The sequence below is a fragment of the Zea mays genome, chromosome 2, assembly GCF_902167145.1.
Source record: "Zea mays cultivar B73 chromosome 2, Zm-B73-REFERENCE-NAM-5.0, whole genome shotgun sequence".
NCBI lineage: Eukaryota > Viridiplantae > Streptophyta > Magnoliopsida > Poales > Poaceae > Zea > Zea mays.
Genome location: NC_050097.1, coordinates 4420066 through 4438960, shown reverse-complemented (window position 1 = coordinate 4438960; position 18895 = coordinate 4420066). Strand labels below are relative to the sequence as shown.

General features: G+C 42.3%; 1 protein-coding gene and 1 non-coding gene across 2 annotated transcripts; both read right to left on the bottom strand.

Moving 5' to 3' along the window:
- Positions 1-2750: 2750 nt before the first annotated feature.
- Positions 2751-9415, bottom strand: LOC103648345 (probable phosphoribosylformylglycinamidine synthase, chloroplastic/mitochondrial). The gene is made up of 4 exons (XM_020548088.2): positions 8969-9415; positions 8575-8682; positions 4300-8495; positions 2751-3315 (listed from the first exon to the last, which is right to left on the bottom strand). The coding sequence occupies exons 2-3, from the start codon at positions 8638-8640 to the stop codon at positions 4305-4307; spliced, it is 4257 nt and encodes a 1418-aa protein (XP_020403677.1). The 5' UTR covers positions 8641-8682; positions 8969-9415; the 3' UTR covers positions 2751-3315; positions 4300-4304.
- Positions 9416-14953: 5538 nt separating this feature from the next.
- LOC111591059 (small nucleolar RNA snoR1) lies at positions 14954-15044 on the bottom strand. The gene has a single exon (XR_004856822.1). It is a non-coding gene; the product is annotated as a small nucleolar RNA snoR1 (small nucleolar RNA).
- Positions 15045-18895: the final 3851 nt, after the last annotated feature.

The window sequence follows — 18895 nt, the reverse complement described above, 5'->3', positions numbered from 1 at the left end:
GTAAGGACCACGGTCAACATCTATCATTTTCGTTTGATCCCACAGCCACGCTGTGACTGTGAGTGACTTCTTCACCCTCCTGCTCCCAGTCCCAGGCTGCAGCCTTCCTCCCTGGTCCGGCTGTTCTCTGTGCTACAGTAGACCTGTGTTAGTTATGAATTGGTTTGCTGCAGATCTGCGGCTGCTGATCTTATTCTAACAACGGAAGTACAGGGCAGTTACACTAACAAGTCGGTAACCCACTAGTGCATTTGCATAACTAAAACAAAGGCTACTACTACTTTTATCGCCGGCCATGCATCGGACGCAGCGCAGGAAACAACTCGATCTTCTCCCCTGCTCCGAGCCCGAGTGTTTCAGGCGACCAACATGCAGCGCTAGTGCCTTGTTTTCTTTCTCTGCAGGATCAGGACGGAGGCGACGCGCGCCTGCGTTGCATTGGCAAACAAACGGTAAACCATGGGAGCAACTTGACAGCGTAGATTAATCTCCTTGTTCCGGAGCAAGCCGCATAGGGCACGGTGTTTTTGTAATGTCCAGGGCAGCCGCATCTGCCTGCCGTTCTGATCTACCGTGACGAAAAAGCGAAAGAAACGCTTTTGTTTATTCCGGCCCGTCAGAATACGAGGGATCTTGGCCATTTCTGCCTCAACCCGTCTCGCGGCAGCTCGCAGCTGGTGTGGTGGTGGCGGCCATGCGCGCCATGCCCCCTGATTACTCTCCCCACCCCACCCCGGTGGTCAGTGCAATCCAGTACTACTATTCTACTGAAACTGTCGAATTTCTGTTGCTCTTCGTCTGAGGGAAATTTATACTGCAGGTGTGTGTCGATACCTGAAGCTAGCCCTGCTCAACAGGATTCTAATTTGTCTCACCAGTTTTAACCAGCCATGCAAATGCAACCCCTGATTTGTTACTGCTTGGTAGTTCCCCATTCCCTTGACAAGGAACCCGTATTGCATTGGCTTGCCCGATGCGGCCATGCGCCCATGCCACACTGCACTGGTAAACTGTGAACCGTACTCAGAACTCTGTGTGTGTGTGTGTCTCTGTCATGCAATGCAATGCAATGGTGCAGGATTCAGCAAAAAGGCAGGAGCGTTCTTTGAACAGCGCTTCCCGTATCAGTGCCTTGAAACCAGGCAAAGGTTGCCCCCCCCCCCCCCCCCCCCCCCCCCTTCAATCACGGAGAAAATGCAGCGCCTAGTTGCTCGTACGTTCTTGTGAGCTAGGAGAGAAGACAAGAAGTGACTTCATACAGAGACGTCGCTAGCAGCATAGACATTTCCAAAGACCTATAGTTTCTCTAATGAAAATCCTTTTTCCTTATTTCAGCTTCTCCGATTAGCAATAGATTTGATATAAATAGCTTTTCTTAGTTGTTAAAAACAGTGAGATAGCTATATAGCCGACTCAAGGGTAGTTCACCATGGCTGCCGAACTAAGACTCTTTTTGTTTGTTTCCTTCTCTTCCTTTATTCATTTTCTTATCTCTTTGGGGCGAAGGAGCACAGCAGTAGCGCTAGAACTTGTGTGGATGGCAAAGACACGGATGACGGAACAGCCAGAAAAATCCATCCATTTGGGGTGAGCGTTTGCCTTCATTCACGGAGTACAGGGATATACAGGCAGAGGTACAAGTGTACAACTCATGTGAACCTACCTACCCAACCATGGATATCTAGAGATGGCAATGGGTATCCGAAACCCAAAACTCGATGGGTTTTTACCCCATTAGGGTACGGGTTTGGGTCAATTTTCATATTCATGGGTTTGTTAATGGGCATAAATCTATACCCGACGGATTTATGGGTACGGGTCTGTTCCTATAGTACCCAAACCCATGAACCCGTGGGTTTTTTAAACCCGACCAAATCTAGTGCATATTGTCATTTTATTTTATAAACGGACAACAAACTTGTTATTCCTTATTTACTTCCTAATTTTTATCAACTGGTGAATGTATCAGTAGTCGGTGAGAGTGTTATTTGCTTGCTATTATAATTTTTACTAGCATTATATATATGTGGTGGATGAATAACTTAGTGCAAGGTCACTTAATTATACAACTTATTATTTGTATTTTATTCTCCCTACTAATAATTTTTATACAAAATCATGAACTCGTTGTTCATTACATAAATTTTGGAGTATGGTCTCATTAATCATTAAATACTTATTGATTATGAGAGGAACAAGTATATTGGAGATGAAACCCGTGGGTAACCCATGGGTACCCGCTAACCTGATGGGTACGGGTTTGGGCAAAATCTCAAACCCGTCATGGGTACGAGTTTTTAAATGAGCATAGATATTTTTCACGAGTTTGGGTTTGGGATGGCAAACCCAGCGGGTTTGTACCCGTTGCCATCTGTATAGATGTCTGTACAAGCTAGCATCTTTGAAATACCATGCCCCCCTTTTTCGTCGAGTAAATGCCCACCTGAGAGGCATGCATCGAGGCAGACGTATTTTGGGTTGCTCTATAGCATCAACATAACAGCGAGTCGGATTATAGAGATAGAGGGCAGAACAATCGCCTCATGGGAAGCAAAAACTATCTGGTTACTGTTTCGACTACATATGGAGAAACTACTGCAAGACACAAAGTCAGGAGCAGAGTATCTGAAACCAGCTGCTACTCCACCACTTTTTTTCTGCCACGGAACCCCAGCCACCAGATTTTTTTTCTCGCCATAAAACCCCAACCGCCAGTTCTTGTCTGTTGATAGGAGTGCTGGGTATATATATGCGGAAAATATGGGACTCTAAGAATTTGCCACATCACCAGATGAATTATCTCAAGCTATTACAATGACTTGTCTGGTTGCGACTGAATTCATACTAATGACTTGTCTGGTTGCGAATGAACTCATACTTACTCATCATCAGACAGACAGCACAAAAACGACCATTGCATAAGCATCAGATTTGAGTAACGCAGCAAGCATTCTCTACGTTGATTGGGAAATTCACTGAGGCTTTGTTTGGATAAAGAGGGATTGAAGTGGATTGAGGTGTATTTTAGAGATTTAAAGGGAAATTAGTTTATATTACACTTTAATATATCTTATACCACTTCAATCCACTCTAATCCAAGATTACCAAACAAGCCCTGATGGGGCTGACAGTTTACGCATCTTTGGCATAGGCTACGCAAAAAACCTGGCAGTTTTCTATGTATAAAACTTCAATTTTGACACGTTTGTTATCAGCTTGGATAACGCGCTGCGGGTCGAACACCTCTTTATTCCGCAAAAGGAAGGGGTCATCAGATGAAAACAACCATCCGCATCGCTACAGCTGGGCACTGCCCTGCAAAATCATATAGCCCAACTAGTAAGCACGATATGGCAAGCTGCACCAAACTGAGAACAGCTATTAGCATAATACAGCAAGCTGCGCCAAACTGAGCATGAAAAAAAGGCAAGCTCATAGTCTGGCTGCATCACAATTTCTATAGCGGGTACAGAGGATAAAGTGCTCAGCAACTTTATAGATCATACGCAAAAGTAGCAGATAAAGTTAAATCAAGAGTAAATGTTGCTTTGACAGACTCTGGAATTTTTTAAATCTATTAGGTCCCGTTTGTTTTCTTTCATTTTGAGGAATTGAAATCTTACTAATAGAATAAGCTATTTTTTAGAATGTGACATTCCACCACTTTCCAAAGTTATCATATAAGTCTATCTCAAATTCATGGGGTGAGATATGGAAATCGATTCTATAGATTTACATGCTATTTTTCCGATGTACAACTTATAGCACACTCTTATACTTGCTTCGCTATAACATAAATGTAGTATATAACTATCTCTCTCGTATGATTTAGGTTAATATACAAATATATTACAGATATAAATATATGAACTTAATTAGTTTTGTCTAAATTATAATTATTAAAATGGAATTCAATTCCAACGAAACAAACGGGGCCTTAGGTAATTTGGACTAATTGATTGGTGCTCTCGCTATTTTGTAACTGTTTGACAGCCAGGCTAACTGGTCATTAATCTATTTGAAGAGTTCCAACAGACCAACACAAACTACAATTCGTAACCAAAAGTTCAATCAACGTACTTTGTTAAAAAAAAGATAAGGTTCTTCTTTGACCAAAAAACCTTGCAGGAGAGAATAAGGATCTACTAAATGAAACTTAATAACATGTTAATAATATTTTCAATCCTAACCGTTGATTCTACGGAAATGTAACAGTGCGCAGGAAGTTAAAGGTTCTACTAGAATTGATTTCATAGTGCCACAAACAGAAGTAGAAGACATTTAATAAGACAAATTTACCTGCACTATGAACACCATTCCCTTGCATTCTGGAACATACGCAGCCAAGGGCTGGGGCCACTCTTCTCAACCTGCCATTCCTTGGGATACCATGGGAATTGCCACATCATGAAGCAACGCTCCGGATGTGGCATCATAGCAAGGTGTCTCCCATCAGGGGAGCAAAGGGCTCCAATACCTAGTGGAGAACCATTAGGATTGAAGGGGTAGGTCTCGGTTATGTTGTTAAAATCATCGCAATATCGCACAGGTGCCAGATTAGACTTCACTACAGTAGCTAGAACATTTTCATCTGGGAAGAAAGCTCTTCCCTCACCATGAGCACTCCAAACACCCAAGGTAGAACCTTCCATCCCTTTGAACATGATAGCAGGAGAAACCCCAATGGACACACTAGTAAACCGGCACTCGAAACGACCGGATTCATTGTGAATAAACCTGGGCTGGGTTATATCTCCACCTTTACTAAGAGAACCTCCAACATCAGATCCTGGCACCCAGCCAAGAAGAGCCATAAGTTGACAACCATTACATACTCCAAGGCTGAACGTGTCTGGCCTATGGTAGAATTCCTGAAATTGCTGAATGAGGGGTTTGTTAAACCTGATTGATGCAGCCCAACCTTTTGCTGAATCCAGCACATCTGCATAGCTGAAACCACCAACAAACGCAATCCCACGGAACACTGTTAGCGAAGACTTCCCCGCCAAGAGGTCTGACATTGTGATATCCCATGGTTCAAATCCAGCAGCGTGGAATGCAGCAGCCATTTCCCTGTCCCCATTGCTCCCTTCTTCACGAATGATAGCGACCTTTGGTTTCGAGGAAGCAATCAACAGTTTCTCATCTGTGAATTTGGGAGTAAAAGACAGAGACCACGATGGTGATGTTCTGCTTTTTAATCCTTCTTTCTCAAGTTTGACACAAGATTTCAGTCGTTGTAACTCCTCAAGCTGGAAGCTCGTTTCCTCCCAGAGATCCCTGATATCTGAAGTTTTTTCCTTGAGATGCAGATTGCCATCAACAAAAACTTCTATTTCTGGTGAGCAAGTAACTTCTCCAATTACATTAGCAGAAATGCCTGTTGCTTCAAGTTTTTGCTTCACGATATTGAGATATTTCGAGTGCACTTCAATAACAAGGCCAAGCTCCTCTGCAAAAAGTCCTTCAAGAAGGCTCCTATCTTCCAAGTCTATGTCAAGCTTAAAACCACAATTACCAGCAAATGCCATCTCAAGAACACTCACAATAAGGCCACCATCGCTTATGTCATGGCCTGCTGAAATAAGACGCTGACTGAGCAATTCCTGAATGGCCTCAAATACCTTCTTCAGGTACAGAACATCATCAATGTCTGGGCAATCATTTCCAATTTGATCAAATGCTTGTGCAAGAGCAGAACCACCAAGACGGCGATTTCCTTTAGCGAGGTCAATATGAAGAAGGATGCCATCATTACCAAGCTTCAAATCAGGGGTTACTGTCAATGTTATATCAGGACATGTCACGTAAGTACTGATGACCAGATTTCCAGGAGCCTTGACGACTTCACCATCACATTGGGCTGCCATGGAAAGACTGTCTTTTCCCCCATCTATTGCAATACCAAGTTCAATCATGCAGTCAGACAATGCAACAGCTGCATCATACATATCTGCACCTTCGCCATCAAGCTTTGCAGCGTACATCCAATTCCCACTTGCTTTGACATCAGCAAGTGATGTAACCTTAGCCCAAACAAGATTAGTCAAGGCCTCCCCAACAGCAAGTCTGGCCATAGCCTTAGGATTAAGCAAACCTTTTAGTGGTTGTTCTCCAATGCTGCAAGCACCACCTGTTAGGTCTGTGTATGTCTGTGCAATCACAGCCACATCAGCAAGTGGAAGTTGGAGAGGCCCAACTGTCTGCTGTTGTGCAACAAGACCTGTCACACACCTATCAACCTTTGTAGTCAAGAAACGCTTTGAACACACAGATGGAAGCCTTAATACTCGCTTCAGAGCTTCCAAAAGTGTTACCTCAGGTGCTATGTCTAAAGGCTCTGTGACACGAGAAACACGCTTGAACTCGAAGGTCTTCTGAGGCATGTCCCCTAGAACTTTTTCAAGCTCAAGTTCTTCAACAGGGGTTGGAGGAGGGAGGCCATTCAACTTGGCATGCTCCACAGCAGTGCTATCAATCAACACAATTTTTCCACAGCCATCAATTTTCCCAATAACAGCCATTGGAACTCTTTCCCTCTCACAAAGCAACTCTAACAGGCTTTTGTTCTCAGGTTTCACAAGTAGCGCATCCTGCTCCTGGTACTCAGCACCCCATATCTCCAAGACCGACAATGTATGATCACCAACAACGATTGAACGGATATCAATTTCAGCACCCTCTGGATATATTATTTCCTTAACAACATTACAGTTTCCTCCTGCACCCTGATCATGAATGCTGACGATAGGGTTATTCTCTCCCATTTCTGCACATGCCCTGACCACACGATACAATTTCTGTGCCATCTCAGCATCTCCACGCTGTACAGCATTGAAATCAAGCTCTGCATCGTTCTGTCCACTGACCATACTCGAGGCAGCACCACCACCCATACCAATTCTGTATGCTGGACCACCAATCTTCACAACTAGCATGCCAATTTCTGGATCGCCCTTTGATATGTGTGCATGGTCAATTTGCCCAATAGCTCCACTGAACATTATAGGCTTCAACCATTCACGCCGCTCCCCATTTAGCAACCTCATCCCAAATGTTCTGGTATATCCCTGAATTAGAGGCTCACCAAACTTGTTCCCATAGTCAGACGCACCATCGCTAGCATCGACAAGAATTTGCAATGGAGATGCCAGATTCACTGGGTAAGAAAATGAAGGGTCCTCCCAGGGTGCATTTGAATTGTCAATTCGAAGATTACCAACACAGTAACCAGCAGTGGAAGCAACAACAAAAGAACCCTTTCCAGTGGCATGCGTGTCTCTTATACGACCACCTGCACCTGTCTCGGCTCCCGGGTATGGTGCAACAGCACATGGAAAATTATGGGTTTCTGCTGTGAATAAAATATCAAGCTCACGTATCATGATGGATAATGGTGAAGTGGAACCTGGAATTGTTGGACGTAGATGGTTTACTGGGAATCCTTTTATCGCACTCGAGTTATCCTTGAATCCGATGACAGAGTTATTGGGGTTGGCTTTTAAGGGGCTCTTCACTAACTGAAACAAAGTGGCTGGCATAGTCTCTCCATCTATAACAAGTTTTCCATTGAAAAACCAATGCCTACTATGTTCGCTATTTGATTGTGCAATATCAAAAAGTTCCACTGTAGTTGGATTGCGTATAATATCATCTCTAAAGAGATGCGTATAGTATTCAATATCTTGTTTATCAAAAGCAAGCCCCATCTTCACATTTATTTCTTCCAATGCTTCTTCTCCTCTTTCAATAACTGGCACAACATGGACAGGTTCAGGAACTACATCTGACTGAAATGATGTGAGTTTTTTGGAATAAATGCACTCTGTCATTCTATCATGAACCAATGCAGCAAATTCTTTGAGCTCACTTCCATTAAGTGGGCCACTACCAGGCTCAAGGCGCAAAAGGTATCTTCTTGACCTCTCCAGTCGAGTCACTTCCACTAATGAGAGAGACTTACAAATTGAGACAGCATTGGTCGAGAATGCCGTCGAAAATGTCATCCGGGGACCGACCTCAACAATGACAGTGCAGGAACTTTTAGATACTTCCTCCTCCAGAAAGCTCCTACTTTGCAACTTCTCTGGTTCATAAGTTTCTGCTAAGAGCCAATGAAGCGCTGAAAGCTTCTCAGGGGTGAGTGGATTATCCAATTGAATGTTGAAGCACTGCTCGGTCAGTATATCAACAACATTAGCAGAAACCTTTGCCTTCACTTTCTTGAGCAGCTCCATGGTTTCACTTTCTTGAAGAAATGGTATGCGGTAAAAGTGAATAACTCCAACATCCAATGAAGTATCATGTTTCTCAACTAATGGGCTGTCAAACCCCTTGGATACCACAGCCCCAGGAGATGACAATGATCTGATATCACAAACCACACCTCTTTGTACATGTCGCCAACAAAGATGCTTTTGATGGAAGCAATGTTGAGTCATTCGCAACCTTCTTGATCCAAGACTTCTTGCACTAATTAAACCATATCTTTGCCCCTACATAGAGAAAAAAAACATAAGAATAAACTAATGCCAGCCACAAAAAGTGTTATTTCATAGATGATAGCTTGCATACCTTATTTCCCGAAAAGCCTTCTGTGCGTAATAGATTGCTTGCGCTCATTTGGACAGATGATGCCATCCCAAACCCAAGGATCTTTAGTTCAAAAAATGAATGGGAGATCTGCACCACATCAATCAAGAATCAGTATTCTGTTAAGTCTACAGTGAAACTACGTAAATGTTGTGATGGTATAATATAAATGTACAGAGAGATTGAACATAACGAAGCAAAAAAAAAAGATCAAACAGCAGTGATAGAAGAGCATTTCTTTTCAACATAACAACATTTCATCTGTTTTTATAATGATATTCCTGATTGATGTATTAATCGATCTATCAATTAGACAATTACAAAATCATCAGTTCGTCGCATTTAAATTGTTGAAAGTTTAAAGCAACGAAACTACCGGTAGTCTGCGCCTCTGCGGGTCAGTGGATGTGGATCGAACTTCAGACTTTGGAGTTGGACACGGGCGAGAGGCGGCGCTCGGACTTCTGGAAGGCGGGGCGCGAGCCCGGCGGACGGTGGGTGGTGATCCGCGGCGGCGGCGTCACGCGTGGTCGAGCAGGCGAGGCCCGATCGTCGAGGGCGAGGCCGCCAGGGACCGTCCGGCGGCGGTGGCGGGACGCAGCCGGCAGCGAGGGCGCGCCAGCGCCGGTCGCGTGGCTAGTGCTAGGAGGTGGCGGTTCCGGTTGCGGGCTTGCGGCGGCTGACTGTAGTAGGGCTAGGCGGCAGGCGCGCGAGAGGAGAAAGCAAGCAGCGAGCAGTGTCTCCGTTGCGAGAGGTTGCTCGGATTGGTGGGTTTACTGGGCTGCTGGACTCTGGTAATCTGGTGGACTGCATGGCTCAAGGCTTGTCAACAGTTTTTTTATTTTATTTTATATATATATATACTAGGTGAGTACCCGTGCGTTGCAACGGAACCGTATAATAACGCGATAACTTATGTACACATGAAACCAGTAGTACTTACACATTAGCTTTTTTAGATTTTGAATTTCCGCTTCTTTAGCTTTGATTTGAAGATCTTTCTTTGTTCTGTCCTTTTTCAGCGCAGTGCATTAATTTTTCTGCAAACAAGATTACAGAGAATCATCACCTGCTAATCATACTGAGTTATCTAAAAACAATCCCCACTAACCAGTAAAAGAAAGAGTTGGTCAGCAGCACCAGTTTTAGTAGTAGTAGATCAGACCTCATCTCAATTTAGATTCAAACAAGATTGGTAAAAATGTACAATTCTAAGGATCCACAGAAATACAGAATACTGCCACGAATGATAACACAAGGTACGCACCAACTCATTCCTTTCCTTGGAGACACGGTCCAGTTCTATCTGCGGCTGTGAAGACCAAGAGCATTAGGAACAAAAGGCAAAAAAACGCTCCACCCCGAACACGAAAAAATCCTGATGACCTTCGTAGACCATTTGGAAAATTTGGCCCTGTTAAAGACATATATCTAGCAAAGGATTACTACACTCGGTAAGGTACCTTGACTTAATTATTGAATGGGTGTTTGCCCGTGGACACCTATGTGCAACTTAGTGATCTCTCCCTGAACTTTATAGTACACTAAAGGTGAAAGGCTCTATGTGACTATCTTGTCGCTGTTATGCTGAACCATATATATTTCAGATTATTTTTGTTAGCACCCTCGTGTGTACTTAGGATATCTGAACGTGTACTATGTATTGGGTATTCCAAAATCTCTGATGAGTGAAGTGGGTTGCGAACCAATGAACCTTGATGTTGGACGTGCTGACCAGTGCGCAGGTGCCTATGTGGTGTGATAGTTGTTTCGTTCGGTTAGCAGAAACTGATAGGAGTTATAGCTCAGTTGGTTGTAGAAGTCTGGTAGTCTTGCTATTATCAAGATGATATCATATAATTGTCCATGTTTTACACAATGTTTAGAAGAACCCATAATAATGAGCAGATGACAGTTTCCCTATCCTTGATGTTTTGACTATAGGAACATATAGACAGATGACAGTTTCGTGAGAACGTGTGTCATACTAAGCCAGCTGCGAGCTCGAGTGAGAATACATGCATTGCTTAGGACCACTACGCTGAATTTCTATAGTCAAAACATATACATGCATTCTATATTAACAAAAATATAGTTAACCAATTAATGTTTTTGCATGTTAATGCATTTTTATCATATTGATTCCGTAGCAACGCACGGGCATATACCTAGTAAACTCATAGTTACACAACACCATGCAATAACCACCACATAATTAACTCACGACTGTCAAGTTTTGCAACGCCTTTCAACAAAAGTACGGACAAAGCTGAGATTCATTTCTCTTGTGTGCAATGTTTGCCGCAAGACTGTATTTTTTGATAAGAAAATGTAACACATAGTAGAGAAAAAACATAGATATATTATGTTTAAGTGTAATTAGTTCACACCTTGTAAATCACTTGTCGCACTACGAGTACGATTGAACTAAAAACCGTGTGGTCTAAAGTTTCCAAACGTCCTGGCCACACAAATGCAATGAAAAATATCATGTGAGTACACATTGCATAATTCTATCTCACAAATATATATAATTAGAAGTAGAGATTGGAACTGAAAATATCAGCGAAACAATGTTGCTTTATTAATAATTCAGATCCCTGGTTCCAACCAGGAACAGCTCCGAACATGCCAACCCCCACCCCACACAAATAGCCCAACAACTCTATTTCCACACCAGGAACACAACTTCAGATTTTAGAATCAAACACATAAGATTTATACGATAATATTAATGTGTTATTTTCCCAACCAGTAAGTGACCAGTATCAGGACACCTCAGTCCTGGGAGGAGGTGAAACAACTTCATTAACAGGTGGTACAGGAACAAGATCTTCAACCGGTGCCATTTCCTCTTCAAGAGGAGCAGGCTCAAGAATTTCCTCTGATTCTTCAGGTTTGTATGTAAGAAGCAGCCTCTCAGGAAGTTACTGTTGAAAAATGATAAATTGACTTTATTCCAGTACTTAGAAGAATATCTAATACAAGAAATAAACAACATAATCTCAAAGTGCTACAAGGTTGATTGTGAAATTAAGTTTAGTAATACAAGCAAATGAAAAATCAGTTTATGTGTACACCTATAATTGAAACAAGAGATTAAAGAAAACTGGTGAAGAAATTATGGAGGTTTCAGCTACAATAATGTGTGCTTCAAAAAAAAACAATGCCAGCAGCAAAGTCGGAGAGACCAACCCCTCCCAAGTAACTCCCCGAGACCAGAACCAGAAGCACGCAACAACTCAGCCTGCTTCACTATGTTCATCACAATAGTATTCCACAATTCAGCCTCCTTCACTGATTCCTTACAAAACAGTCAAAGAAAATCACAATGTCTTGTTCTGTTCCAACCTGAAATATTTAGGTAAAATAGCAGATTGATATTTCAGAACATGTATGAAGTGTTCAATTAGATTACTACTACATGTGGAGGAAAACAGTAAGAACAGTTCAGTTGCCATAGTAGTGTTTGTAATAACTGAATTCAACAGCACAAATTGATGCAAAACAGTAAAGACACATCTTCTTAAATGATATCGAGCTCAAATGTGCATGTGCTTATAAATGATTAATAAAAACATGACTATAAAGTAAAAACAATAGAGAATGACATGCCATAAAGATCATATTTAATCATTATATGGTTCAATGCATTTATTCCTTTCTGCATGAAAACAGTCCTCTCTGGAATCTCACCAAACAGCAGCCTCTCTATGATAACCCATTTGTTGCACTGGATCCGAAAACCATGGGCTGTTGTTGGTGCCTTACGAGCAACTTGCAGGAGGCTTTCTTTAGCATCAGTGTACTCCAACTGAATTGTCCTAATTTTGCCCAAGTAGAACAAGTATCGGTAGAACTGCAACCGCATGACTTCCAAAAGATCAAAGGCCAAAAACACTTGTTGCTACTGCTAACACATTTTCCCATTTCTAGCAGGCAGCATGGACAAACCCCACAATTCTGCAGTCTCTGCAACGCAACAAAGCATGGACAAGCATTGCTTGTATCAAATGAACCACAATTGTTATTCTCAATAAAGGCTTAAAGTTCAGAAATGTGAAAATGGTGTGTAAACAAATTACTTGTATTGTTGTTCAACTTTGTAGATATATGGAGCTAGTTCCCTGCAGACTTCACACCAGTTTGCATAAAACTCAACAATAGTGGGCTTGCCATTTGGAAGAGCCTGTAGATGAATTTATCAGGTTAAGTTTAAGCATTTATAGTGAAGAAAAACATCTACAAAACAATGTGATTCCAGCTTACCAGGGTTTTTGTCAAAACTAATTCAATATAGTGAACATAATGACAGGAGCTAGATTAATCAATATCAATAATGGACACATGTGCTACTATAAGTTTAAATAAAACAGAGCCAGTAAAAATAATGAGTTCCATGCAAGCAAACTGAAAATAATAGCTTTAGCAGGCCAACATATCAATTGGAGCAGTATATTAGAGCACAAAGATTACATAAAAACAAAACACATTATTTCAGACTGGGGTTAAAAAATCCCCTCGCCTGCCACCACACCAAAGCACGGGTCGAAGACCCAAACCATAGTCACAAGAAATGGGTACAGTGGTAGCGACCCTCGACCCGGGTACGCAAGGTCATTTTTGTTCCCACCATGTAAAAATCTCTCACAGGTAGCGTATGATGTTCCTCGACCCTATCGATCCACGAACTTTGTGACTATGACCAGGATCAGGTCGCGGTCGCTCACGCGGGCAAGGTTATTTTGGCATGTATGAGAGGTCTTCTCTATCACACAATGTCGGAGGTTGTCTTAGCCCCGCAAGTCAAGTTTTTATAAGTGTCCGATCATAATCAAATGTATTTTCATTTAATAATAAACATTCACGTAAGTGACAGTATCAATTTACTGTCTCTCTCTACCAAAGAAGCATGTTATGGATTCTGCTTGTTAGACGACCAGTCACGACAGACATCTTGTACGTGCTGGTGAGAAGAAGTGAAATTGGCATAAAACTGTCTTAACAAAGATGACAGCACTGTTGGGCAATAGGCAGCAGGTGAAGCTTTAGGCATATATAATCAGGTTCCGTATGAAATATTTACCTTCTTGCTTAAAATCACTCACAAAATGGAAGCTTGAACCCCCAGCGTGTTCTCGGAGTTTATAGATGCACACCTACAAAAAATGGTATAAAAACATATTCTAAAATGATACAAATGACCACCCGTCGTGATTTTAAATTTAAAGTGTGAGACAGGTAATGTCAGTTTTTTAATCAACACAATTCTGGAATAAGTGTACAACACGTTGAGCCTCCTAATTCTCTTCAGCAGCAGTACTAAAGAATTTATTACCATAGGAGCTTCCTGAACTGCATGCATCCACTTTTTGTACTCATGCATTCATGTAGTTGTAACCATAAAAACGCATGTACACTGACACTGGGACTTCGGAAAAAAATAAAAACGCATGTACACTCTGAAGTGTAAGGGGATCACAAACCTTTCTCGTTGGACAACGCCGTAAACTCCTTCCATATATCCTGTCAATAAGAACATAAAGACATAGCACATTAGCACTGATGGTTCAATATAAAAGCACAGAGTAGAGAAAATTAAAGGAACCCAATCAACACCGGACTTTAGAAATTGCAGTGGCGGTCTCTCATCCCGACCTTGTCGAGCTTCCCCTCGTGGAGCACCTTGAATAGGGCAAACCTCGTGGGGGATTAGAAGAGCACCAACATCTCCGCCTACAACCAGCCCCCAATTAACTCAGCTGAAACAACAGATACTCACCCCTTAACCTGCATCATACAAGAGGTGTCAAACGGATTCCTGACTTCGCACTTAATTTTAGGATATGTAGGAGATGCTCTTAAACAAGTTACAAGTTCACTACAAATTTAAGGAGTGACAAACGGATTCCTGACTTCGCACTTAATAAGGAGAATAAATTAAGAACATGTGCAACTGACGAAGGAAACAAAGCAGTACCGGAATAAGATGCAACAAAAAATAGAAATCAAACAATCACACTGACTCACTATGCAGGACGAGTAGGGGACTGGGGCCAGCCAAGAGAGAACACCAGCGTCCCTGCGAACTGTGGTGCTGACCGTAGGCCGGCTGGCACAGGAGCACTTGGTCAATGACGCAGCGACAAGCGGCAGCACAGAACAAGGCGGGACGCAGGTGGATCTGCACAGCACCGCCTAACCCGCTACCCAGCGCCTAGCAGGAGCTAGCCTTCACGCCGACATGGAGAACAGAGGTCGAAGGGCGTCGGGCGCGGTTGGGGATTCGGTGGACGGCGGCGCAGGAGCGTTTGCGCTTCTCTTGGCGGACCGCAGAAGCGCAGACGCGGGCGACTGCAAGAACTCAAGGAGTTGCTGAATCTGCTCAACGGAGGGAACGAAGTCCCTGCTCATACAAGAGGTGTCAGAAGAAAGCAGTGCTCATCACAGCTACTACCACCATATCGTAACCTGGCTCCGATGAATAAAAACAGAAGGCAGACTAATTCGCAGGCATTCTAGTTCTAGCTACTGCATGCAAATTCATGACAGAACGGGGTTCATGAGCGACAGTACGAAAGGTCGGAAGAACACTACTTATGTTTTGTGAAAGGGTTAAATGCAATATTTGTAATTCAATTAACATGAAAGATATTGGTCATGGTTTCGTAGATCATCTGTCAAGTTTCATGAAATTAAACAAAAAACTGATTCAACTAAGGGTGCTATGTATGGTTACCAAAACATATAGACTAAATCAAACTTAAACAAAAAACTGATTACCCAGACATAGCAATTAACCCGAGTGTTTAACCTTGCAATGTTTTTTTGCTTCAGTAGTAATGGGACGTCATCTATGTTGAGGCATGTAAAAAAAATTAACTTCTAACTACTGTCTAATAGAGCTGAAGTGAGCAACTATTTTGATTTAGTCTAAATTGCGGACTGGGGATGATTACTTTGCAAAATGAAAATGCATCCCAGCGACTGTTTTGATTTAGTCTAAATTGCGGACTGAGGATGATTACTTTGAAAAAAATACATGCCTCCCAACAAATGTTTTGCGGACTGGTAAAATGAACATGGGTCTGGGCATTACACTATAAAAAAGGGATAGATTGGAAGAAAATAAGTCACTGAAGCTATGCTAAACATCTAGCCAAAATCAAAATCAAAATTAAAGAATAAAACTGATTACCCAGACATAGCAATTGTATTGTAAGTAGGAAAGTACCCGGCTGCGATTGAAATTATGGATGTGTGCACAAACTGACTGAGTAGTCGATACTAACAGGTATGAGTAGTAACAGGTACATACTCAGGTATGAGTAGTAGAGAAGATGTAGCTGCTTCATTAATAACATGAATACTTGCAGTATCTGTTGATTTCCTTCGGGAAATCTAGACCCTTCAGCTGCTAGAGAGATGGGAAGAGTTGATTCTCTACATATTAAGATGATATCACAGAGAGTTTACCATACAACTTGGATAGTGTCGCAGAAATTTAATCGTCGGTTAGCGAAGGTGTTACATAAGGAAACAGGATATGCTGTTTGCCTACCAGAAGTTCTGCAGGCTACTGTTCTTCAAAAAGCCAAGGACTTGCCTATTCTCAAGCCAGTAAGAGTTCATTACTTCTCCACCAAAAGAAGGGCCCTGCTTGTTGGGTAGGAATGCAGAAGCAGTTCAAGTGTAGGATAGCAAGCTCTCCCGGTCAGATATGAAGAAAATAAGCAAATCTGTGTAAAAAATAAGAAGTTTAGAGATCTATTTGTTACCTGGAACCTAGCATTGATAGAAAACAAAGTTTCAAATCATGCTTCGAGAAGCTGCATAAAAGAAGTATATATTGTAAATGTAAATGGTCATCTTCTCAATAATTACAGATGTATGACATTCTAGCAATTGCTTATAGAAAATCTATCCTTACCTCCACATGGTTAAGGTAGTATGGAATATCAGATTGTTGCATATATCTAACACCTTCTGTAGCAGCACGCCAGCACGTCGACATCGTGCCTCGCCTAGCAGTGGATGTACAATGAGACTGAAGAATCCCCAGCACGGCAGTTCAGCCAGATCTCCATACAGGCACCCCGGATCCCTCTCGTCCATGGTCCACCGTATCCCAACCGGTAGCGCCTCGGGGCCAAAGCCGGTGCAGAGGTGCATCACCAGCGCACCGAACACTGGAATCAACTCTTGATCTGTACCGCTGCAACAGTTAACCAAAACAATCCAAGTGCCCAATCGTCACAGAAGATGCAAACTAAACAAGCCAAGAAAATACAAATTATCGTGCACACATAATTATCAAACTGGAAACCATGCTCAGAGAGATGTTAACCACAGGGACAATGAATTTACTACATTTGTTAGAGACAGTTAGTGTGTACAAACTAATGTCACAGAAGGTTAGTTAGGCAAAGGTCCAAATGATAGAAACCGCATCAAACAAGAGTTTCTCCTCCAATTTCAGGACGGGCTATTTAAGCCTAGCTGGTTAGCTCAACAACTAAAAAATACAAATCACTAAGCGCAACCATCATACTAATTCATTAACGGTCCAAACACTCTACTTTTGTTGTTGGCTTTAATGGAGCACCACAAGTCATTATTCAGTGAACATATTCTCTTATTGAGAAGGAGCAACGTAGAATAACACATTATTTATATATGACAAATACTTTTAAGGCAAAGGAAAACATTTGCTGGAAACACATTTCAAACTAAGACCCAGTGTCTTATTTGAAGTTGTGCGACATCGAGCACAGTTTTTGATTTCCTTTAAAATAAACTTACATCATTAGGAGCTCAAGAATTTAGTTCAACTAATGTAGATTTAATGTATGTGTCAATCTGCTGTCACTTGTTTACCATTGTCACAATTTAGTTCAACTAATGTAAACTGCAGATAGCAGTAGCAGAAGACAAAATAATAAAATAGGCACTGAGTAATTATAAACAGAATGTTTGTCTACCACAAGATTCTGATGATGTGCATTATTCTCTTAAAGACTACACACTCTCCAATGTAAATTCTTGCGACAAGTGTGGCATGTGCTTATTGGATAGGTAAAAAAATCTTTCCATCATACTACTATGCTGCTAAGATAATTTTAATAAAATTGCTAATATATGCTCCAAAATTTTCATGTTGAAGTCACCCTTATTCTTACCTAGGGGCATCTATGTAGGGGTTGTGCTAACTTTGATTTGCTTGTGTCCCTTTTACGAGCTTACCAATTTTCTCATATCTTGATTATATGTTTTCTTCTTTTGCGATGTAGTTTTCGTTACAGTTTGTCATAATATGCAAGTTCTAAACCTAAAAACACACAGGATTATATAGTAGAAGAGTACATCAAAGTTTTCTTCTACCTACGTATATCTATTTAGATGAAGGAATTACTCTTTTTGGTTTATTTGTGTTCTTTGTTGGTGCTTTGCAGGAAACATATATGTGAAATTCAGAGAAACCTTCAGTTCAGAGCCATACAATTGGTACATACCTGAAGAAATCTCTCCACAGCAGCTCAAACATTAACCAATTTGTCCCAGCATCAGGAATTGCTCTGAGAAGAAGAGAATCACTTAATTATAGACAAACAAATTAAGAGGAAAACAAGTAAAAGCCCAGAAACAATAAAGCATGGCTTAATTACTTACCCTAGAGTTGTCCTCGATTCGGTATCCTGAACCTAGCTTTTCACAGGTCAAGAGTTTGCTTCAACTATTTCTGCACTTGAGGATAGATTTCAACTGTTCACCTGTTACTCGCAGGGTTTAGGGTTTCCTTGAAGAACAGCCAAATGGGAAGAGGATGGGTGGGAGAGTCGACGAGAAGAGAAACCGAAGGGAGCGCCGAGTAGAAGAAGTCCTCCGTCTCCATGAGACGGGAAGGGAAGTTCTCCTCAGTCCTCACCTCCACCTCGGCCGCGCGACCCGCGATGGACGACGACGGAGGCAGCCAACACCCACGCGGAGGAGGCAATGATGGATGGCCCGCCCAGCCGCGGCCGCCCAACAGGACCCGGGAGCGAGTGGCGCGGCGGAGGCGATGACGTTGGGGGAGGGGCGGTGGAGGCAAAGGGAGGAGGGGAGGCGGAGAGAGGTCGCGTCGGCGGTGGAGGCAGGGGGCGGGCAACGCGGCAGAGAGTGCGGGGGGAGGTTAGGGATTGGGTGGTCACGCGGTGGAGAAGGATGGAGTGTGGGAGACGCAGACACACGATGCGATATCGACGGTCTAGATCCGTGGACGGCAGAACGGCAGAACGGCAGAACGAGAGAGGCAGACTACTCT

What these genes read in the sequence shown, in the direction of transcription:
- LOC103648345 (XM_020548088.2), bottom strand. Translation starts at nt 8,640, where the DNA reads ATGGCATCATCTGTCCAAATGAGCGCAAGCAATCTATTACGCACAGAA. An exon ending in AAGGCTTTTCGGGAAATAAG is followed by an intron (nt 8,496 to 8,574) that starts GTATGCAAGCTA and finishes TTCTCTATGTAG; the next exon opens with GGGCAAAGATATGGTTTAAT.